The 24,472-nt window shown below is 37.5% G+C and overlaps 1 protein-coding gene across 5 annotated transcripts in view; it reads left to right on the forward strand.

The window, feature by feature from the left end:
• Positions 1-24,472, forward strand: part of LOC111575552 (inactive dipeptidyl peptidase 10-like) — a 143,988-nt gene that overhangs the window by 61,765 nt on the left and 57,751 nt on the right. For all 5 annotated transcript variants that reach the window (XM_035953038.2, XM_035953039.2, XM_035953041.2 and 2 more), the window contains exons 2-3: positions 18,208-18,319; positions 20,486-20,581. In XM_035953038.2, the coding sequence (XP_035808931.2) occupies positions 18,208-18,319; positions 20,486-20,581 (208 nt within the window). The remainder of the gene's footprint in view (positions 1-18,207; positions 18,320-20,485; positions 20,582-24,472) is intronic.

Consider the following 24,472-nt stretch of genomic DNA (forward strand, 5'->3'; position numbering starts at 1 on the left):
TAAGCAATATAAGGCAAGTTTATTTGTATGGTGCAATTCATACAAAAGGCAATTCAAAGTGTTTTACAATGACAAAGAAATACATTCAGAAAAATGATTTAAAAGTAGATATACATTAAAATCATAGAAGTAAACTAGACACTAAAATAGAAATTCTGATAATAAAAGTGCATTAAAAGACAAGAAAATAGATTGAACTAGACAAATGCTATTATGGGGGTAGGGGGCTGGAGTCTATCCCAGCTGACTGAGGGTGAAGGCAGGAGACACCCTGCACAGGTCACCAGTCTATCACAGGGCTACACAGAGATCTCCTATACAGAAGCAGTGAAATGGATTCAGCAAACAGTACATTAGTCCAGCAGCCTGTCAAAATCCTCCATAGTGATAAAATCCCTGGCTGACCTTATTTTCATAAAGAAAATTGTACTAATTGTAATACTGCAGATAAATCAGTTGATTGCCTCTCCTGAAAATGGCAGTCCTTCCCTGTTTCAGCAGGAGTCTCAAGGATGAGGAGACTACCTTTAACTGGCTTTGCTTTCTTTTAATTAAAAAGCTCATTGAAAAGAGATGGATTGGCTGATAACATCACTACCTTTTTCCTGACCTCAATTTGGCTCCGCTCACCTCTGCAAATGAGTCTGGAGAATCTGTCTGTGCATGAAAACTCACTTTGTTATAACCCATCAGATTAATTCATTAAATCTGGCGGAGAGTTTTCTTACGTTAATGTTCTGAATTGTTCACGGTGGAGTCTGGAGGCTGCACTGTTGACTCCTAGCCATGGCAAGAGTGAATTTGGTTTCATTTTTTTTTAAATGCTGTTATGTTACTGAGGTACTTTCACTTCTTCCCTTTCTTCACATATGGCCCTCTACACACACACACACACACACACACACACACACACACATATATATATATATATATATACACACACACACAACCCACCACAACCACCTACCACTTTTAAAACCAGGCAAGCTGTGCCTGCGTGATAACATATTGAGAAACACAGAACAAGCGGCACTTCAACCTTACTGAGAGCCTCCAGCACTAATGTAACACATTCTCCTGCCTTCTATATCTGCTGTCTCTGTGGTTCCACTCTTGTGTTGAAGTGACTCAGATCTACTATGTCATGCTGCATGCTACAGGTATCATTTCATATATTGACACTAAATCAAGGTTTGGATAATTGGAGATTTTTTAAATATTAATATATCAGGACAGAACATCCATCCTGTAAATAAACCATATATGAAATTGCTGTATTTTGGTGCTCTCCAAACTCAACTTGTCACAGATTGGGATTCTCCTGTCAACAACTCCGGGGAAATCTTATTGTTTCAGTTTACTGTTAATAAAAAATTTGCCTTTTCTGCTTTGTCGATGACATTTTCACTACATGGCAACAACAAGGTGAAACAACTTCACAGTCTGTCCATGTAGCTTTTCAGTCATCCAGTCATCCAAACCCTGGGATATTTATGATCAAGTCAGGAATAAGAAAGCAGAAAGTGGACCACGGACCAAATTTGATTTTGATATTTACTCATAATTTTCAAAATTTTGTATTCTCAATAGATTAAAAATAAGAGCAAGTGATACACAGACTGTATTTGGAGGTCTTTAAATGTTTGAAAAGTCAGAAACTTTAGAAGACACATCTGCCACCGTTCTCTATTTTTGTCATTGGCTAGAAATCTCATTAAAAGGCCAGAATTATGACTAAAGTAAAACAACTTCAGATCATATTTGTATATGTTGGGCTCACATGACAAAAATCTACCACTAAATATACTTTTAACACAACACTGCAAGGCAAGTTGGTAAATTAATATTTAAGACACCTGTCTGGAAATTCAACTTCAGCTTATTTATTGTGCAACATGACCTAAGGAATGCCAACAACAAAAATAATAACACATAGACACAAAGTTGGATTGAATAAAACAACAAAGTATACCATACACACACTCACAAGTAAAGATTGGTACATCCATGGAAATATCAAGGATACCAGCTGTCCAGTAGATATCAGCTGAATCGTTCACCTCACCAGAAAATCTATGAGGAACCAAAGCGGAGAGAAAAACACTGAGTTTCTAGTCTGGATTTAAAACTCTCCACAGATTGCTCCTCTCAAACTTGCAATGGAAGCTTATTCCAAAGGACCTCTGCTTTGTCAGCAAAGGCTCTACTGCTAAAATATTTTTTTGAGTGTTGAAAGTTAAGAGACCAACAGGAAGAGAGCGCGAGGACATGTTGATGGTATGATGATAAGGATGACTCAGGCTGGCAGTTAAGTGGGGAGCCAATCTGACTGTAGGTCAGAAGAAGAATTCCTCGGCTTTGACCTGTTTTAGTTGCTAATGTAAAGAAAAAAGATCAGGACTGAAGAAATGTGATTGTACTTCTTAGATCTAGCAAGAAGTCTAGCCACGGTTTTGACTCAACTGAAGACCTCTATTTGCTTTCAGGGATAGATTTGCCAGGGCTATATTGCAATAACAGATTCTGGATGTAATAAGTACATGCAAAAGGATTTCAGTATGTGAGGCAGCTATGTCACAAATGCAGATTTGGTGATATTGTTGACATGTCGTTTGAAGGTATGAGAGACATCCTAAACCAGTCCCAAATTCTTGGAATTGTCTGGCTCTGTAAAATAGGTCAGCTATTGAGATTAATGAAAACATCTTAAAAACGAGAAAAACACTCACAGAGTGCAGTACTCCACCAGGCTGCTCTGTCGTTGTTTGATTTCCAACGGATAAGTCCTGATAAGTCTGCAGCAGTTGCTTTGTAGTAGGATGATCGTCAGCAGGCTGCTGGCATAATGTTCATTTGTTGTCATAGTTACAGTGACGCCATGCCACTATCTCATAGTGATACAGAAATCTTTAACAAATCTATGGATCCAGACTATAAGTTACATAACTGCCAAAATCTAATCAATTGGTATTTGTTTCATGTCTGATCTTGCCTGAAAATTTCATTGAAATCCTTTAGTCCATTTTTGAGTAATGTTGCTGACAGACAGACAGACAGACAGATCAAACCTGATCATAACATAACTCCACTTCTTTCCTAGATGAAGTAAAAACTTCCAGTGTTGGAATGACAAGCAACAATTCAGGCTTCTTGTTATTCAAATGTAAGAAGTTATGACACATCCAACAATGAACGCTTAGTCTCAAAATTTTTCAAACACTGGGCAAAATCCAAGTACTGGCCCCTGAAATACACTTTCTATGCACCAATTTTTGTTACAGACATGCATGATTTTGTTGGCATGGTTACAAGCAGCTTTAAACATACAGAACTGTATGCACATCATAGCACTGTTATATCAGGCTCTCAGAGGCTACAGACACCCAGCACCTTCAGACTAGACACTCTTCAGCAGACTGACTAATCACAGCACAGCAAGCTGCTTCCCCTGTGTTTGACTGATAAAATAGGTGCTCCCTTGCAGCTAATCAAAGCGTTTGTGCTAATGAGAACCATCCCTATATGTCACCAACATATACAGTAAAATCTGTGTGAGGGGCACAACTAACCATCCGAGTATTAATTTGTCTAACAGGGATTATGACCTCTAAAACAGTGGGGTACTGTTCCTTTAGGGAAATTATCTTAAAACTGCAGAAATCTTTTAATGACTCTTTGCAGTTGTAGACTAATATGTGTTCTATAGTGAGGACACACAGATCTCAAAGCATTGACAGGAAAGAAGTTTAGTTCACTGCTTGTTTGTAGGAGCCTTTATGAGTTTTTTTAATGTGTAAATGGATGCATTATACACAAGAAAAGCACTGAGAGAGCACAACACTCCACAAAGACTGCTCAGTCATATGATTTTCGATGGATAAGTCCGCAGCAGTTGATTTGTAGTAGGATCGCAATCATGTAATCATCAGCAAACAGCTAACATAGCATTCACTTGTTGTTATAGTTACAGTGACGCCCTGCCGCTATCTCACAATGATACAGGAATCTTTAACAAATCCATGAATCGAGTCTATAAGTCGCATCACTGCCAAAATCTATTGAGGTGGTCCTTGTGTCATTTCTGACCTTCCCTGAAAATTTCATCAAATTCGTTAATCCGTTTTGAGTAATGTTGCACACAGGTGAAACGACAGATTATCAAACGGAAGGACAAACATATGCTGATTGTCACATAACTTCAATTAGTAACTATCAATATATGGTAACAGGTAGCTAAGAAACTATGAAAACACATTTTATTGTACCATAAATTGCTGTAGTTGGAAAAAATTAACATTACACATTGACAAAATATTAAGTGTTGAAATGATAGATACATTCTGAATGTCTTGTATGTTTATTAACTTTTTTTTCGCTCAGGAGCAAGTATATTCTGAAGAAGCTTTATGTGTGTACAGTGTGCTGCAGAGTTCAAATAAAATGTCCTGTTCTCCACCAAGTTGGTTTGGACTCTTAATACAATTTGTGATCAACAACGAGAGTCACACTCTGGAAGCCAACAAAACAGGGTTGGTAACATTATATACTACAACAGCATTTAAAAAAAAAAAAAAAATTAAATTTTTTTTGTGCCACTCCAGGTTTTTCCAAGACCCCCATTTGGTCATGCCTATGAAAAATTTCTGGAGTACCTACACTACCGTTCAAAAATTTGGGGTCACTTAGAAATGTCCTTATTTTTGAAAGAAAAGTAATGTTTTTTCAATGAAGATAACTTTAAATTAATCAAAAATACAGTCTAGACATTGTTAAATTGGTAAATGACTATTCTACCTGGAAACGGCTGATTTTAATGGAATATCTCCATAGGGGTACAGAGGAACATTTCCAGCATCCATCAGTCCTGTGTACTAATGGTACATAGTGTTAGCTGATCGTGTTGAAAGGCTAATTGACAATTAGAAAACCCTTGTGCAATTATGTTAGCACATGAATAAAAGTGTGAGTTTTCATGGAAAATATGAAATTGACCCCAAACTTTTAAATGGTAGTGTACATGCACTTTACACATTATGTAGTTCCAAGAGGACAAAATTCATGGATTGCGCTCAACCGTCTTCGACCCCAGATATCTGGTGAACAATCAGAAGCAGGTATAAACACAGAACACAATCACCCCCATCAACACAAATGCATTAGAGGTTTGAACTATTTAAAAATCCTGATGAGACAGAAGTGGAGATAAGTTCAGATGAAGGCGTATTGTGAAAAATGCAAAGGGTAACTACTAAAGAGATGACTCTACTTGTAACTTGTCATGGAAGTAGCTGCAACATAAGCTACAAGACAATGAAAACATCCTATTTCCCAGAAGAGCCACAAGACATTGATGTCTGATGAGAACAGTGAAAAGTTCTAAAGGACACAAGGTGACATTGAACTGTTTAATTGTCTGGACAAACTGGATGGCCGTTTCTTTATTACTGGATCATTTCCAGCAATCAACAGAGAGATAAACAGGTTCCACAGACTCTTAGGTCTCAGCACATGGCTCAGCAAAACCTGCCGTCTGATCAGGGATCAACTACACTGATAACCTCAATCTGTTCTGGGGATGCAGGCCTCTGTCAGGGCAGATGGCCTCCCCTCCCAAACAGATCTGGAGTTAAAGTCCTAACAAAACCATTTTTGGTTCAGTCTGTGACACCCATCAGATGGGCCTGAGATGATGCACCCTGACACACAGCAGCCTCAGTGCCATGAAGACAAAACATCACAGCTTTAGTGTCAACATGTTGACAACCAGCTCATGGATCAGCCTCCTAATCCTTCCAACCTTCACTCTGCTCTCTTTCTTGCCTCGCTTCGCTGATAAAATAAAAGTGCTGATTTATGCTCACTGCCTCATCATCTGCCTCCACCCCGACCAAGAACTCTCTGTGACACCAGCCCCGCTGATTGTGACCTTGACATTAAGAAAACCCGCTCTCTCCTGCTTGGGCTGATGAGATTTGACTGATAAGGACAGGAAAATTACCAAAATCTCCAACCTGCTAATTTATTGAATATGTCTATGCAGTGAAAATAAATACCTAATGGAAAATTTACTATGAAAACACTTGCACTGATGTTGGAAATTTTAGCTAGACTGAAGAACTGTCTTGTATTTTGGATAACTATGAACTGACTCAGCACATGACAGAACACACAGTCATTAAGGGACACACTCTAGACTGAATCTTCTCTAAGTACACATGTAACCTTTTGGTGGCAGATGTCGCTCTCTGATTCCTGTGTTTTCTTTGAGATGATCATCTTTTTGTGTGCAGATGTTTACACAGAATTAATCCAAAAAATGTTATCCTTAAAAACATGGCACAACAATTTGTATAGTTATTATGGTTTCAGTCAGTAACCTTATAGATGATTTCACACATAAAGTTACAGATGATAATAATTCTAGTGATCCTATTATGGTTAAAAAAAAAAAAAAAGAAAGCAGTCTGTGGTAAGAAAACAGCTCCAGTAAGAGAAAGTAGAGAACAGAGAGTTATGAAAGACTGTTGAAAAGCTAAATGGAGGTGGATAAAAGCAGATTTTGAAGTGAATTATAACATCTTTAAAGAGAGACATCACACAACAGGCCGTCCTTCATCTCAGAAATTACGGCAACAAACAATAATTTATGCAACATTTAAAATCCTCATCCTGCTGCCTTGATGTTCTTCCTCCTCCTTTTTATAAATTATTTTTAGCTGCATACCATCAGATCTTCTGCAAATAGTCAACACTTAGCTCTACTTTCACGTTATTTTCCACAGGCTTGTGAGTTCCAACAGTGTATTCCCACTCACTGAACTGAAACACAAGTTCCTCATGATCCCTGGCCAACATAACTGGAGGTGTTTGTTGTTTGACAAACATGCCAGAATCCATGTATGATATTTTAAGTACCCTGTTGCTGAATATCACAGATAAACACTGGTTTTTGTCTTTTTAACTGATCTATATTTTGGCATTCCTCTTGAACTTGCTCAGCATGATTGTGGCTGTCTGAGATGCTGACTCTCATTTAAGGCTCATTCTTACTGTGTTTAGTCAATTAATCACTGACCTTCCCCTCACAGTGAAAGGATCTAAGACAGTCTTCAGTATCCTTTTTATCATATTGTGTATTGCTGTGAATAAATCAATGATTTCAATCACTCAGTCAGCAAGTGTTTGAATAGCTGCTTGGAATTGGCTCAAAGCTTAACAGAGAAATGATCAAATCCTTTCAGGAAATGATTCAGTACAGGTCATTTGCTGAAAAGATTTGCTCTTCTGAATGAATCGTTTGTGAAGGACACCACCCCTACTATAATGACTACTTCATGTCGCTCAGAAATTCCAATGCATAGTACAAAATAAAATGGGGCGTCCCTCAAGGCATCGTTCCTGGACCTCTTCTGTTCAACATTTACATGCTCCTTTTGTCTTATGGAAATCAACAAAATACCACACACAGAAGACACACAAATTCACATAATGATATCATCAGGTGATTATGATTCCATACAGGTAATGAGGACATAACAAATAGGTAAATAATGAAAAGTCAATGCTGAGTGCGGTCACTTAGTTTAAAAACCATTAATAAAATGATAAAATCTTGGTATGACAGTCGACTCAGTACTAAATTTTAACATTCACATCATGACAGTTACAAAATCAGTCAAATTCAGAAAGAATATGGGTAATATGTAATTTATGTTGGACTTAGACAAAACTGTCCTCAAACTGATTTTTAGTTTTTCTTTACTCTAACTTTTAGGTCTTTTAACTCAGAGTTGAAAACTTTCATGTTTGCTGGTTGCTTTCAGTAATTACTCCACCAAGGAACACAGCGGTGTTATGTCACAATCAGTGTACATTTGTCTGTCTGTTTATCGTCTGTTTGTTTGTCTGTTAGCAACATTACTCAAAAACAGAGTTGGATGACAGTTTCAGGGAAGGTCAGAAATGACACAAAGGCCAAGTGATTAGATTTTGGCAGTGATGCGCCTTATAGTCCGGATCCACGGATTTGTAGATATCATTGCGAGATAGCAAACACAAGGGAACACTACGATCACATGATTGCGATCCTACTAAAAATTGACCACTGCCGACTTATTGGGACTTATCTGTTGGAAACGATACAAGAAACAATTTATTTGGTTGTGGGGGTGTTTCTGAGTTCCATCAATTCCCGCTGCCTGCTACATATTTAGGTCACGCAATTCGGTGTCCGTACATAACGTACCCATGCATAACATATGCCTGTGCTCAGTGCAAGGTCATTTTTTTATTAAAAATTTCATCCACTGGAAATTATGCATTGCTTGAGCAGCCTTGGTGGAGTACTGCACTCTTGGGGTGCTTTTCTTGTTTAAATTTGGCATAATTTATTCATACACGGCACTGCACTTTAGCTGCACCGTAATTTTATTATTGTATTTGAGCTTTTATTTATCTTCCACAAGTTTTACTTTTTCAAATCCATTTATGTATTTCTTTCAAGCAGTCTTCCAGTGTATTGGTTTGCTCTCTAAATGTGCTGTAGACATTCTGTAAACTTGCTTGCAGAAACCTGTGAGGTTCTTTCACATCATTGAGCCGTTATGTGACTCGTTGTGATACTGTGATAATGATGTGGCAAGTCAAGGTTGGCACATCAATTGTCATAACAACCGATTGTATGAAAAATTAATGGAAGCCGAAGAAGAACATTCTGGAGAATGCAAAAAAAAAAAAAAAAAAAAAAAAAAAATCAAGACCACATTGCAATGGTGCATGCTGGGAGGAAATTTTAATATGTACCAAGGATAACCTTCTGCTGCCCCTGTACCTGTATGCAGGAGATGACCACATTTCTGTCTAACATGAGTAATGAATCCATTGTTGCTCCATCTGTACCACACTGCTTTATCTCTCTAGGTTTGTTTGCAAAGATTACAATGTTCATAGATGAACCTTGCAAGCCTTTTTAAGCAACCAAAGGACATCTCCCAGCCCTGCTTTCTCTTAATATTCAGTGTCCTGGATAACCGCTGAAGCACAGCATTCCTCCCTGCTTTTATATGACAGAAATGTCAAGTGGTCCCGGCTCCACACTCAAAGCTAGGTGATATATTATCTCTCAAATTCAGCCTTTGGGATATTTATTAGAATATTTCACTCTGCCAATTCATCATGTAAATGTTGTTCCCGTCCACCAAACTGCTCGGTAAAATATTGGACTGAGGCAGGGCAGGCACTCTATTTCTTTAGCTTGTCATTGTCAGCAGATGAGCATGCAAAAGTCAGACAGGTTAAACAAGTTTATTATCTCGGGGTTTAAAACTACTGCAAAAAAGGTTAGACCACTTCAGATTAGGAATCAGGATGTTTTTGTCCCGAATTCAAGTTACATCAATTCATACACAGTGCAATTCAAGGTGTTTTAAATGGCAAATAAACACATTCATAAAAAATATTTAAAGGTAGAAATACATTACAATCATAGAAATAAAACAGAAAAGTAGACATTAAGATCATGAAAGTGCATTACATTAAAAGAAAAGAAAATAGATTGAGTAAGAGAAAGCTGCAGTAAACAATTTGGTTTTCAGGCCTGATTTAAAAGACAGTTTGAGCAGACCTCAGGTGTTCAGGAAGTTTGTTCCACAGGTGAGGAGCATAACAGCTAAATGCTGCTTCACAATTTTTGGTTCTGGTTCTTGGAACACACAGTAAACCTGTCCCTGATGACCTGAGAGCTCTGGGTGCTTCACATGGTGCTAATTTATTTCTTTATTTATTTGGACGGGACAGTGCATATTAATGAACATACAATCTCATAATAGTTTACACAAGGTTGCAATCCAATATGTCCAGGATGTATTTTGGTCCAAGACCATTCAGTGCTTTGTAGACCAGAAGTAAGATTTTGAACTCTATCTTTTAACTAACAGGAAGCCAGTGTAGTGATTGTAATAGTAAGGCCAGCTGCTTTTAGCTCACTCTATGTAGATACAGAAGGTAGGTCACTGAGCTTACACAATGTCACACATGTCCTACATAGAAGAGCTAAAAGGGGGAAGGGGTGATGGTAGGGCCCCAAAGATGTGTGTTTCTCCTTAGCTACATAAGAACCAAACCTTCTCCCTGACTCCAGTCAGTGGTCTTCTGAGATGCCCTACATAATCTATCAGTTATCTCTGCGACACCTAACCATAGTCTAACCGAAGACCTAACCCCAAACATGAAGGGGGCATGTTGGGAAGCATTAAGCACATTCCAATACCCAAAACACCATACTTTGGATACCTGAGACTTCCTTAGCTGCAAGGCCTGCACAGCAAAGGCCTGGCCACCTTGGATGTAAGGTGAGATTGAGGATTTAATTTTAAGAAACTGCTAGAGGATCTCAAACAGCTATCAGACCTATACAGACTTAGAAGGCTACAAATATATGCTAGAGCCTGACCATGAAGGCCTTTAAAAACATGCTGTAAAATCTTAAAATCAATTCTGAAACTCACAGGTAAGCATTGAAGGGCAGCAAGGCGGACGTGATGTCATTTCTCTTAGAATGAGCTAGAAAAAAACATTGAAGCAGTGTTCTGTATGAGCTGTAGTGTTTTTAAGAAGATGACATTTTGCCTCCTTACAACTGAATTAAGGGCATTGTAATTAGAGGTAAAGGAGACTAATATGGTACGTTAAGGTTTTTGGCACCAAATTGCTGCAATCTGTATCAAAATAGAGCATTCTAACTAAGTTATAAATCTGCTACATTTTGTTCACATTATCAGTAAGTCTGATTATAAACAGGCATATTTAAATCAGCTTAGAAATAACAATAAAGGAAACGTTCCTTACAACATCGCCTGTTGTCTGAAAATGATCATGTTGATAAAGTTTTCCTCACTCTCTCAGAAATCCAGTAATTGGTGACTTTACATGGAAACGTTCCTTGTTAACAGGAACAGTATCTAATATGAGATTAATTTAATGGTTTCACTTTGAAGCTTTTCAAACTCTGCAAAATGAGAAGTGTGAAAATAGTGAAACTGCCCACTAAAGAACAGACTTGATTTTATAAACTGAACATCTTAACACTTGGGACTGGTGACAAAGATGGAAGTGAAACATGTAGAGGACACAGAGCATAGAAATATACCACAGTTGGAATTTCAAAACAAAGGAGTCATGATGGGTATTGTTTCTTTGCTTTCTTGTGGCACAACACAGGAAAAACAGTTCACTGAAGATTATTTTCCTTTGCTTTTCTTAAATTACCTTTAAAAGTTATCTCATTATTGCATGGTAATACAATTGAAAGTGCAGAGTCGTTTGAAAAGTCTGCTCCTGCACTCTGCTCCTGATAAAATTCCAAAAGCCAATAATTCATTCTTGTTTAGAAGTACACATTTGCACATATATCATAAGCCTCGCCCTGCTCATCATCAGCTTAGAAAAACATTCATTTAGAAACAGTTGGGAAAGGCAGTTTCCTCCAGCTGAGACGGCGTGAATAAAGAGAGCAGCCATGAATGTTTCTACTGGTCTCTCAGGTGTGATGGAAGATGGCAGTTACAGATACTCTCAGTGCTGACATGGCTGAGCACTACATCAAATGCAAGCTGCCACATTAGAACAAAAAAGATTTTAAAGAGTGACAACAGTGTGCAGAAGGAATTTGAAAAGTATATTTTTATTTTTCATCACTGCAGTAACTATCCAATCGAAGGCTCTTACATAGTTGCTTAGTTAAATCCAGGGGTGACTTTTTTGGACAGTGTATTATCTGTACTGTAAATGAACATGCACTTGTTGCATACATGTATGCTGGATTTGAGCAGTGCTCCTACTTCTAAACACCACTACACAGGCTCAACAATGCTGGAAGAGAACTGGGGAATATGTATGCACAGCATGCCTTTTATGATTTCATCTCAATTAATGACCTTCAGCGATTTCAAACTTAGTTTATTTGGTTGAATGTGTGTTGATAGGAATTGAACAATCATGCTGATTGGACTGAGCGTGCATTTTGCACATCTCATTGTCATTACCCTCTCTAAGGAGGGCATGTGCATATATCAAGAGTGCTTCTAAATTTAAGCACACACACAAGACAGTATTTATCAGTCACATTTTATGTAATGAAAACAGTAATACACAGTTTCTGCACAGAGCTGTCCCTTACAAACAGTTGATAAATGAAACCCCTGGTTTCCATGGCTCTAGTTCCTCACTTGAAGAACATAAAGCTTGCTAATGTTTCTTGTGTATGCTGCTTTTGTGCCACAAATTTACGTAAAGGTGACACCTCTTTATTCTATTTAACTGAGTCTCCCAGCTGGTTTGGTTCTTCTCAAATTGTGATTTGTGTTCATCCTGCATCCTGTTTGATTTGAATTGCATGTACAGGACAAAGTGTTTGACAGCCAGTGTACTGTACACTGGCTTACCCTTTAAGAATCTAGAGGACACAGTGGGGATGAAGGGCTTCATTTCAGATGAAGATCATCCACAGATTAGCTGCTCTGTAGCACAGTCCAGTGTTCCCACATATGGCTTCTTTTTCTGCACAGTTCAGTTTCTTCAACCGTGTATCTTCAAAACAGCACCTGGCACAATGCTACACATTGTGTAGTGCATTTCTTTTGAAATAAAATCACATGGTGTGGTCACAAGAAAAAAAGTGCAACAGTATGTGCACTTCACGTTGTTGGATGGCAGAGAGGAAATGCTCTGACAGGTAAGCAGGTGAGATGTAGGATTTAGCATCTGTTTGGATTGATGGTGTTACTTTATAGCCAGAGAGCCCACTTACATGGTGCTGACAAACAGAAAGACTATGTCTTGGCAACATAAAGACCAGCAGGTGCTTTCTCCAATGCCTCACATGGAAGACACGTGCACACATTTTTCCTGATGCATCTCTTTCTTCAAAGGCCATGTGAAAACTGGCTTAGCTGGAGTGGACAAGATAAGAAGATTAGGCCTGTAGAGTGAAAGTGATTTTAGAGAGCAGATATTTGACCCAAAAATCCTCAGTTCTTTTCACCTTCAGGTATCAACAACACTGAGATATTAATAAGGCTTATCTGTTCTTTGCTTCATACACCATGGATAAAGTCATCATAGAGTTTACAAAAAAAAACATGTATATCCTTAAAATAAACCTGTCATAGCATGAAGCAAGAAAAAGATCCATGACTGTCTGAACAGAAGGTGTAGTCTATACAATCCCATGGCACATGATGACATGGACATGTGGCAGAGTGCTTTTACAGTTTGTACTATGGCTGCTGGTCTTGTTTTGTTTGTCCATCTGTGCCTCGTCCTCATGTGTGTATTTGCTATCAGTGATTGTCAGTCATCAGCTGCAAACGCAAACTGTTGGCATACTGGATCAATGGTAAAGCATCGGACAAGAATGAAGATTTTCTCCATTCCATCATTGCCACCTCCTGAGAGTACGAGCAAGACTTACAATGCCAGATACAAAAACTGACAATTGATGTTGAGATTGATTAGAAGTGAGGATTGTAAACCATAGACTACCATTTAGTGTGAAATTCAGGGTGGGATTGATGGGTGTTTTAAGTAAAGCCTGAAGCCTTGATCCTGCTGCTGTTTGATTCTGCAAGTATTAATAAAGTCAGAGGAAAGACTCCAACAAACAGCTGGAAGCCTGTTTGCAGAAGAAGACTGTTGGAACAGTATGGAAAAGTTTTTTTTGTTTTGTATGTTTGTTTGTTTGGTTTTCTTAAGCACAAGCGTAAGACAGAGCCTGAAAGGGGCGTCTCCAGTGTCTCCATGTGAAATATATTCTTTCCCTTCAGCTCATCTGCACCAGTGAACATTGTCCCAAACTCTAAGACCTTCATTTTCAGTGTATGCAATGATTATTATATTTCCAGCAGGTGATACTCCTTAACACAAATATTACAAACCCCCTCCTTTCAATGTTTTTTTTTTTTTTTTACCCTGTTAGCAAGTCCATATGAAAATTTTATATAATGGAAAACACATCATGAGAGAAATAAGCAGTCAGTGTCATGGCTTTGAAACTGCAATGTGTCAATGACAGTCTCAGACAGACAGATTTAGGCTTCCAAGGTTTCATATAAAACACATGTAAGAAACATTTTGTCCACTTGCACGGTGTTCTTTCTGTGCCGTTAATTGTTCTTCAGACCCAGTTTTGGTTCGAACATGTATGTCTGAATCATTTCAATATGACAACTTGCCATGATGTAGCGTACAGTAATTTCACAATTTTTGAGCAGAGTAATGGGTGAGCTGGTGTGCTGAGCTGCAGTGAGTGGAGAGGAAAACAGAGACGTCATAGATCTGCATGTTCTAAAGGCAACAGCGTACAAGTTACATGAAGTCATTTTTATTTTTTGGGAAAAATCTTTTACAGGTGTAACTTTGACAATTGACCAAACCACTAAAAACTCACTCCTGTGTATCTGACGAGGGCATTCAGAATGTCACCTTTCTCAATAACTAGCTAACTTCCTGAAACCATAAACCATGGTAGGAAAAACTGTCAGTCGGCTTAATGGATAGACAACTCTTAAGCGACGTATTTATTCAGCTGACATGAGTCACTTTGTTCTTTGCTATGTTTTTCACCAGACTCTGCACTTCCATGCAGCTATTTAGAGCCTTTGAGCTTTTTTAAAGTCATTGTTTTGTTTTTATGTGGGGCAAAGGAACAATTTTTCTTCATTGTTAATACTGGCAGTTGCTTGCAGTAGAAAGAGCTGAAAAACATTATAATGTCAGCTCAGCACAAAACAACAGATAGCGACTAGTGAGTGAACAAAGTGTATTTAGAATCTAAAGGAGATATTTCTCTCAGGATTAGGTGGAGAGTACAGCAAAGCTAAGCACACTCACTATAGGAACTCCATTAGGTGATTTAATGTCAGTGTTATGTAATATTGTTTAATGCATCTTTTAATGGTTTGACAGCTTCCGACAGATTAATAGTAGCTGTAATGATAATATGAATTATAACTAATATTATTATAAATATATACATATATAAATAATAATTACAATAATTATAATGATAATAATGATAATGATAATAGTATTATTGTTATTATCACTCCACCAAAGAACGTGGCGGAGTTATATGACGATCGGCGTACGTTTGTCTGTCCATCTGTGATTCTGTCTATGCGCAACATTACTCAAAAACGAACTAACAGATCTGGATGAAATTTTCAGGGAAGGTCAGAAATGAATCAATTCCCGCCGCCTGCTACATATTTAGGCCACGCAAGTCAGTATCTGTACATAACGTACACATGCATAACACACGCCTGTGCTCAGTGCAAGGTGCAAGGTTTTGTTTGTGGGTACATCTATATTAAATGGACACATTCTATAGTGCCACGATTTCTGATCATCAGTAACTAATAAACAAGTGCTGCATTTCTAAAAAAAAAAAAATACTGCATTTCTGACAATGCCATATGGGGGAATGAACAGCCTTGACGGAGTACAGTGCTCTCTGAGTGCTTTTTTTGTTGTTGTTATTGTTATTACTATTGCAATTTTCTGAATGAAAAGTCAATGTTTGAACAGTAGATGTTCACATTAATTACTCTGCCAAGGAATGCAGTGTGACAGTATGTGACGATTGGTGTACATTTGTACTTCCGTCTGTTGTTCCGTCTGTCCGCAATATTACTCAAAAACGGACCAGCGGATTTGGATGAAATTTTCAGGGAAGATCAGAAATGGCACAAGAATCAAGTGATTAGATTTTGGCAGTGATGTGGCTTATAGTCTGGATCTGAATCAAGTGTGGCTGTGGACCACAAATTTATTAAAGATTTCCTCCGTCAGAAATCATACAACACAGCTTTGGTGGAGTACTGTGCTCTCTGAGTGCTTTTCTTGTTTATTTATGCAGTCAATGTGGACTGTGGTCGTACACATCTGAAGTGATGAAGTTGTCTTTGTGGACATATTTAATGGTATATTAATGATTCTTTATGATAATTATATAGTTTTCACTATATATTTTCACTACAGGGGATGCAAAGATCATTGAATTACAGTATATGAAAATGTACACTTTGTGGAACATAATGACCTCAGTGTATTACTGAAATTCCGAAAAATGATCTGATGGGGAAATCACAACGGCATATAATGTTCCCTGATGTGTAATGAGTATTGCTCTAGTTAATGAACAAAACCAAAACAAAGAAAACACAGACAGCACAAACAAAATGACGTTGAACCTGCACCGGAGGAGAAGTCTTCATTGTGGAAAATGTATTTTTCTCCTGTGACGGATCCAGAATTTTAATAACTAGATACCACAGGGAGTAAAGCAGCAGAGTAGAACTAGAGGGGATGTAGAGGTAGCACGGCTGCAGGATGTTTTTTTCCTGGAATCATCCTCCCAATTAAAAGGCTTGAAAAGCAAATAGATCCATAAATATACTGACGGCTTTTCAGTAGCTTGAGGCTCTGTAGGCGAGACAGATTTATTTATAACACTGCTCTGTCACTGCAAATGAAATGAAGCTGCATAATTGATGTCAGGAAGATAAAGAGTATGAGACACATCCAAAAATGGGTCTGATCTTCAGAGAATTTTTCTGTCTCCTTTATAGTGAAGCTTTCATCCAATTCACCACAGTCAGACTCAACCTGCAAATCAACAAGTAAAAATGATAAAAGGAAAAGCAAAGTGTGGACACATCCCAGTCAAAGCATTTTCTTAAATTTTACCATTTTCTAGATCGTGGAACAAAACAAGATGTCAAAACTATAACACATATGTCTTTATGTAGTGAAAAAAATGTTAAAAACAACAACAACAACAACAAAAAAAAAACTAACAAAAAAAGCAGAAGGCTTTATTGCTTTGATTGCTTAAAGTAGCCACTGTTCCTCTGAATGACTTCTGTATAAAATATGCTAACCAGCATCATGAGGTCATAACCTGAAATGGTTTCTAGCAAACACACTGGTCTTGTCAAAAGTCATATTAGTGCAACTGAGATCATCATTTGTGTTGTGGTGAAGTAGTGTTGATATATAGCAAGTAGCCCTAATTTCAACTACTGCTGCTTTACTGAGGAAAGAACATAGAAATGTCAGTATTTCAGTACCTCATTAACTTTGAATGTTTCTTCACGTTTTGCTGCTCTGAATGACAGCTTTTCTGAGCTTTTGAACAAGTTCTGCGATGACTGGCATAGCTTGACTGGAGTTGGAGTACTGGTCCAATCAGGGACAGGGGCTTGGCCATGCTAATTTACATACAAAGCCAGGACATGGTTAACACAAGAGAGAGAAAGGAGTGCAAAGGATGTAACAAATGAATGCAAATTGTGGTGGGGTAATAGGAATGGAAGCTGAACCAGAAGCTAGCAACCCTGACACCTGGGGAGTCTCATCCCAAGATCTAAAAGTATTAATGAACTGCTGTTTCTTTCCTCAGCAAAGCAGCAGTAGTTGAAATTAGGGCTATTTGCTGTATATCAGCTTATAAGAGGATTAAGGGCATATAGATAATGGATGGAAGGACAAGTGTATTCAATAATGAAAAACTCCATGAATGAGTAGATGTATCCAAATTTTTGACTAGTACTATACATGCTTACATGCGTCCTACTTAAAAGGAGGAATACTTGTTTATTTAGTCAGTTAGTATTACTTCAGGGTCTTTTCCATATTGTACTGTCTTCATCAAGAATTTGTAAATACCTTTCTAGTTATCAGGCTTAAACACCGGGGATCAATGGAGCCACTGTTAGGAACAGTGTGAAGTCCAACTATTTCTTTAGAAGACTTCAGGAATATTATAATGTTTATTGTTCAACATTACAGAGGAGGAGCTGGAAGATTATGCAGGACTTCACTCAGTATTCTGAGCTTTAAAAAAACAACAACTCATAAATAATGTTTCTGTTTTTGAAAATATTAAAGAGCACCATATATTCTCTAATCAATGCTGTAACCCCAGAGGGATAGTTAGTTGTGGCCTCCTCCTGCCCCCGGATTTATATAGAGGCTCAGTCAACCACTGCTGAGCCTCTTAAGCTCAAGCAAGTATTCAGCATTGCTGCACCCAGGAAAGACATGGCACGTTTTATGTCAACATTTTTCTGTGTGCTGCCATTTTGTTGTACTAGCTGCTTTATTCATTTCTATTTCTATGATTTGTTTCTCTCTCTCTCTTTTTTTTAGGATGTTGCACCGATTGGAGGAGACAGAAACTGGAAGGGCATCGGCATCTCTCTGCTGGTTATTCTGGTGGTACTCTCACTTATTGGACTGTCCATTGTTCTGCTGTCAAAAGGTGAGGCTGCCTGCAGATCCTTTCACAAAAATGACAATGAAATCACATTTAGGATTCAAAAACTATGCAGTGATTATGTAAAATGCCCTCCACCATTATACCGTCCCAGGAAAGAACCACTTCATAACCAACAGATAAATGTACAGTAGCCAGGCCTGTCACAGTCCACCGTGCTGTGTCAGTGATGGAGAATGGTCTGACTGCACCTGGAGGAAAAAATGCTGTGGCTTGTCCGCCAGTGTGTAGTAGGAGTGAACCTACAAAACAGTGATGGGGCAATTGCTTTGGTGAAGCTTTTATATACAAGGTGTTGAGCACTGGCTTTAAAATCAAGCAGGAAACTTCTAGCTGCAAGGCGAAAGTGCTAACCACCAAGCCACTTTGCAGCTAATCTTAACCATAGCCCCCTATGATTACATACACTATAGTATACTGTTTTATTTGGTTTTTTTTTTTTTTAAATTTAACCTTATTTATTTAAATGAGGGCTCTCTCTGTATGGTTTTGCCTTACTACCTGGAGCTGCTCCATAGAGTTACTGGCAGGCTGTTTAAATGACCTTGAATGTGCTACTGAGATAGTAAATTTCAGTAACATGCTCAAGGTCATTTAAGTCGGCTGTTGGGCTGATTGTAGCAGCACTTTGCCAAAAATCAGGGTACAATCTGAAGAGGTTACCGGTCCATGACAGGTCTAACACGTATAGATAGACACCTATTCACTTTGATGTTTGCTCTTATGGGCAGGTAGACACCAATTACTTAACCTGCATGTCTTTGGAACGTGCGAGGAAACCAAAGTGGAAACCCAGGAACATTGTAAGAACATTCAAGCTCCTCACACAGATAGTTTTCTTCACTTATAGTGAGGAGGACTCCTCGGTAGTCATAGCAACTTGCACAATATTGCCACAATTACAGACACTGTCCGAGAGCAATTGTGTGATTGACTCAATGCTTTCAGGCAAGTGAATAACCTCAAAACTCTTCAAGCAGGATCTTCATTATCTAGGGAGTTTGTGAAGATTATTCACTTCTTATCAGATCTGTATGTACGTTTATGCACACACATAATATATTGTTTTCACTGTACTAAGTTATCTAAATATACACTATCATTCAAAGTTTGAGGTCACTTGCCCTTATTTTTGAAAGAAAAGCATTTTTTTCCCCAATGAAGATAACATTAAATTCATCAGAAACAGTCAGTCTAGACATTGTTAGTGTGGTAAATGACTATTCCAGCTGAAAATTTGATTATTATTATTTATATTATTATTTTGGAATATCTCCATAGGGGTACAGAGGAACATTTCCAGCAACCATCACTCCTGTGTTCTAATGCTACATTGTGTTAGCTAATCATGTTGGAAGGCTAATTGATGATTATAAAACCCTTGTGCAATTATTTTAGCACATGAATAACAGTGTGAGTTTTCATGGAAAACATGAAATTGTCTGGGTGACCCCAAACTTTTGAATGGTAGTGTAATATAAAGTTATCTTTGCAAATATTTAACTTCCGCTTAAAATCTTGGCACACAACATCAAGTAGAACAAGATACCAACACATGACATGAACATGGTTTGTCAGAAGACTAAAAGATATATTTTTAGCAAAAAATATATGAAAATTGAACTTAAGCATCACTCTTCTCTATTGTCTGACAGTTTTCATCTTTTACAAACTCTCCAGTTTGTTCCTCCTTCATTTGCATTTTTATTCAGTACTGAGCGTACACAGCACGTAAAAAACATCGGAAGCAAAACAAGCCAGGTTTTAATTGTTTACTGAGGAAAAATGAAGAAGGGGTAATAAAAAAAAAATAGAGAAGGGACTGCGTAAGACAACATCTGGAAGGGATTTACTGTCTCAATTGTCATTCAACAGAACTCCTAGTTTTCCAATCATCTATCAAAAATGCAGTTTGTGCAGCTGAAGGAAAAGTTCTCTTCTGTTAATTCTTTAACATCGTCATTCTTTGTCTGGCTGCATGTACAGTGTTTGTTCAAAAAATTTAGTTATAGTGTGCTTTGCAATGTGAGTTTCTTCAAAGCAAATAGAGATTTTTAAGATTTATTGTAAGACCACCATCAAAAAAAAAGAGACAAAAGAGACAAGTAACTGGTTGACTTATTACACATGTTTGTTTTTTTTTTTCCATAGATGACCTTGGTAAGTCCTTTGGTTCACAGTTGACACTGGATGACCTCTTTCAAAGAAACTTCCAAATACATGATCCTGATGCAAAGTGGATCAATGGTGAGTATGTACAAAGACCAAAATTTAAGCCAGAAAGCATCTGAAACACTGTAAATGATCTGAAATTAAATGAAAAGTTGATTGGCACATGCATTAAGTAAGCACTGATATCACTTTGTGGAATTTAATCGTTGCACTTGTCGATTTTGCATATGTCTAAGTGGACTTTACATTGTATATCTATGCCATTTAATTATCGTAGTTTTGCATGCGTTCTGCACATCATGTCTTTCTTGACAGCAGTCCTTCCATTTCAAACTGGTATATGCCACTTCAAAACTATCAAAATTGTTTGCATTGCAATAGATCAGTTTAGTCCTGTTTTATTTGATATTTATAATTACCTGTTGTAACAGTGGCCCTGTTTTTATTCTTTGTCTGTTACATTTCATGAGGAAATGCCAAGTCATATTTTTTTCTCGCAAAAACTCAGATTATATTTGATTTCAGTATTTCAAAAATATATTTCCTTCTGTCATATCTGTGCACCACAATTGCGGGGTGGTTAAGGTTTGGGAAAGATGTGGCTATGGCAAATAGCCAGATCATGACTGACATAACTGATAGGTACTGCAACATATGGGATGTTAAGGGTGTATATTTTTGTTCTTCTTAAATGAGAACGGCAGCTTTCTGTACAGTGCAAATCACATAATGTTCCGTTTATTCGATATATTCGGTTTATTTTCAGGCCTCATTACGAGATATTTCCCTGCCCACCAAAGTACTTTATTTTTTCTATTCATGTCATCCGTTTGCTTGGACGTTTAGTGAAAACATTCATTTACTCTAGCAGAATGATTAATTCATGTCAAATCTCAGACATTGGACACATTAAAGGTTGAAAGTGCAATGCTGTTTTACTTTAAAGTACAAACATGCAAATGTAGCTCATTTGTTGCATCTATGTTCTCAACATCAAAAGCTTTCAAAGTCAAGAGATACAACTGTCAGAAAATAAAAGAAAATGCTCATCAGACAAGCTGAAACACAGCAAGAAGAGCCAATGTATTAAGTTGTTTAAATTTGCATTTAGTAGATTTATGGTGGGCAAATGTTGTGCCGTGTAGGAGGGTTCACATTTATAAGATATTTGTTTATTCAACCTGTTTTTCAGTCACCTCTAGTTATGTCTATTTTCGGTTTTACAAGTATCCACACCATAGACTGTCTGTTGCAGTGCACAGTGGCAATTTCTGCATGTGACATCCACACATTTATGTGTCAATGCTGGTCACCCCATCTAGGTGGCAATTAATTTGGAAACAATATGCCTCTGATGGGGAATACGTAAATCAAACTTGACAAGTTTGAAAACAAAATGTTTCTCATTTTTCCTATCACCATATATAGTATGTATGCATGTACCAAACCTACTCCTGTATATCCTGGAGCAGTTGACTACGCTAGATAGTGTAAGTTTCTGTAGAGCTGCAGAGAAATAACCTTGGGATTGCATATTGAAGTTTATTTCCAAATTGCATGACCGTCTAATATCCCATTGTATGTTACTTTTTAAAAACAAATGATGAAAATCCCTATATCATAAGAATGTAGCTTTCTTATAACCTTCAACAAAATAAACAGCAGAAAGCAATACAAATATTTTTTTAAAAATCCAAGATCATCATGGCTTCTTAGGAATTTATTTGAAATCACTGTACTTATAACTCTGATGAAATCTGGTGCAATCATTTCTGTAAGATCTTAAAGATCAACAAGGAACTTCAAGCATTCTGGACAATTTAAGATTTTAAAGTGAGTCTGTACATAACTAAAACCTATCTAGACTCATAACACTGTAATCCAACTGAGCTCAACATCAGAATGCTAGTTTGAAAAACAACACTGGATGTAATATAGTTTTTTTTTTATTTAGTTAATCTCTTTAAAGGGAACAATACAGTATGTGTTTCTTTTAGACACAAAAAGGCTTTGTCACTAATTAAAAAGAAAGACTCAGTGAGGCTGTCACGTATTTAAGTGCGACACTAACATCAGTTGGAAAGGAAGGTCACAGTGGTAATATGAACAAATTGGTGCATAGCAGGTGTCATGGTTACCATAATAAACAGTTTAGCAAGTCAGTAGCTGCTAATATTTTGTAATTAGTCATTAGTTTTGCAAGAAATGACGTCATAGACCAAAGTCTAGGGGGGGGCACACGACATGCAAACTCCATGCAGAAAGATCCCAGGAAGTCCAGGATGCAAACTGGGGATCTTCTAACTACAAGGCAACAGTGCTAACCACCAAGCTACTATGCAGCCCCACTTTCAGCTATACAGTGAAAGAAAAATATACAAAATTAATTAATAAATAAATAAAATTAGACCTAATGAGAAATAATTTTCACCATCTGCCCAATTTGTTGATCCTCGTGCAACAAAGCACTTTTGAACGCCTGCTGCATCAACACAGGACACAACAGCTTTTCCACACTAAAGTTACAGTGAATCTGGTCACCAGGCTCCAAGAACAACGTATTCCTAGTTTGCTGGTGTCACATGAGGGTGTGAAATAAAAATGCATAGTAAGAAAAAACTAATAAAACAACAAACAAAAAAAACCCAAAAGAAAATATTTGCCTAAAAGTTGACATGGAACTTACAAAATGCACGTATGAAGCACTTATTAAATTATATCCTCAGCATAGCACTTTTTGTTTTTCATGGACTATGTCAATGATGAAGTAATAGTGAGGTATTTAGGACCTAAAGAGCCATAAGTTTCTTAACCTTAAAATGCATCTCACTGTGCAGCCTGAATCTGCAATGTCCATTCAATGATGGCAATTATGTCCAGTGATGTTAAAGTCAAGCTTGGTTATTTTCTTCCCACTATAGTATTTTGCTAAAGAGTTAGAGATGTGGAATTTGTCAGTTGGGGACCAGTGTCAGCACTGGCCTAATCAGAGATGTCCTTTGATTCTTACTTGTGAAAAACATTGACAAGTCACTGGACAGTTGAGACACTTCTAATCACAGCTGAGATTACATGTCACTGTTGTCCTCCGAGCATTGTCTGATGGAACTGCTCTTGACTCAGGAGGACAGCAGGACCAGTTTCTAATTACATTTGCCACACAATGTTTTATATATGCTTTGCTTTGATATGCATACTGCAAACTGGATGAAAAAAAGAACTGTGTATTGTTTTACTGTGGGTAAGAGTTTTGAAATGACAAGAGCCCTTTTGAGGATTTTCTTGTCTGTTGAACACAAGCAATCCATCTATCTATTTATTTCCCTGTCATTATACGCTAAAGTGTTTTGAGTGTTTGCTAGTCTGCAGCCCTCTTGGCTGAGATTGATGCCTTAGAGCTTATTCATTGACATTTACATGAGATGGGGACACTGAAATGATTCAGACCTGTCAAATGCATTAATGAAAATCCGGCCTCCATAGACTAGTTGGTTTGGGATTAGACTGCAGTTATTGCAGGAACTCCTGTTATTGTTTCAACTGTTGAAAACTGAAGTATAATCTCAGAGAGCTGAGTTTTTTTTTTAGACAGATCCTACTAAATAAGTCGTTGTTCTTTCCTTCCCGTCAAGTCTCTGTGTCTTGCCAAGTGTTGATTTCTTCTGTGTTGTTTTGTACTTGGGAAGGTCTTTTTAAGCTTCTTTTAAGAATCTTAAACTCATGCTTCCTTCACATGATCTGTGAAACAGCTTTTTGCTAGGTTGAGGTATTCTTTTTGAGGAACCATTACTACCCAACATATCCAACAAATAACATTTGCAGTGGATGACTTTAGATCACACAGTTTACATTCAAATGTTCAAACTCAATGAATGAATTGAATGAAGAAGTGATCTTCTTTATATAAAGCACTGTGTGAATATGTATATATGTAAAGTTCAGGAGATGAGCATTAACTTTCCATCA

Source organism: Amphiprion ocellaris, chromosome 11 (genome assembly GCF_022539595.1).
Source record: "Amphiprion ocellaris isolate individual 3 ecotype Okinawa chromosome 11, ASM2253959v1, whole genome shotgun sequence".
In the NCBI taxonomy this organism is placed as follows: domain Eukaryota; kingdom Metazoa; phylum Chordata; class Actinopteri; family Pomacentridae; genus Amphiprion; species Amphiprion ocellaris.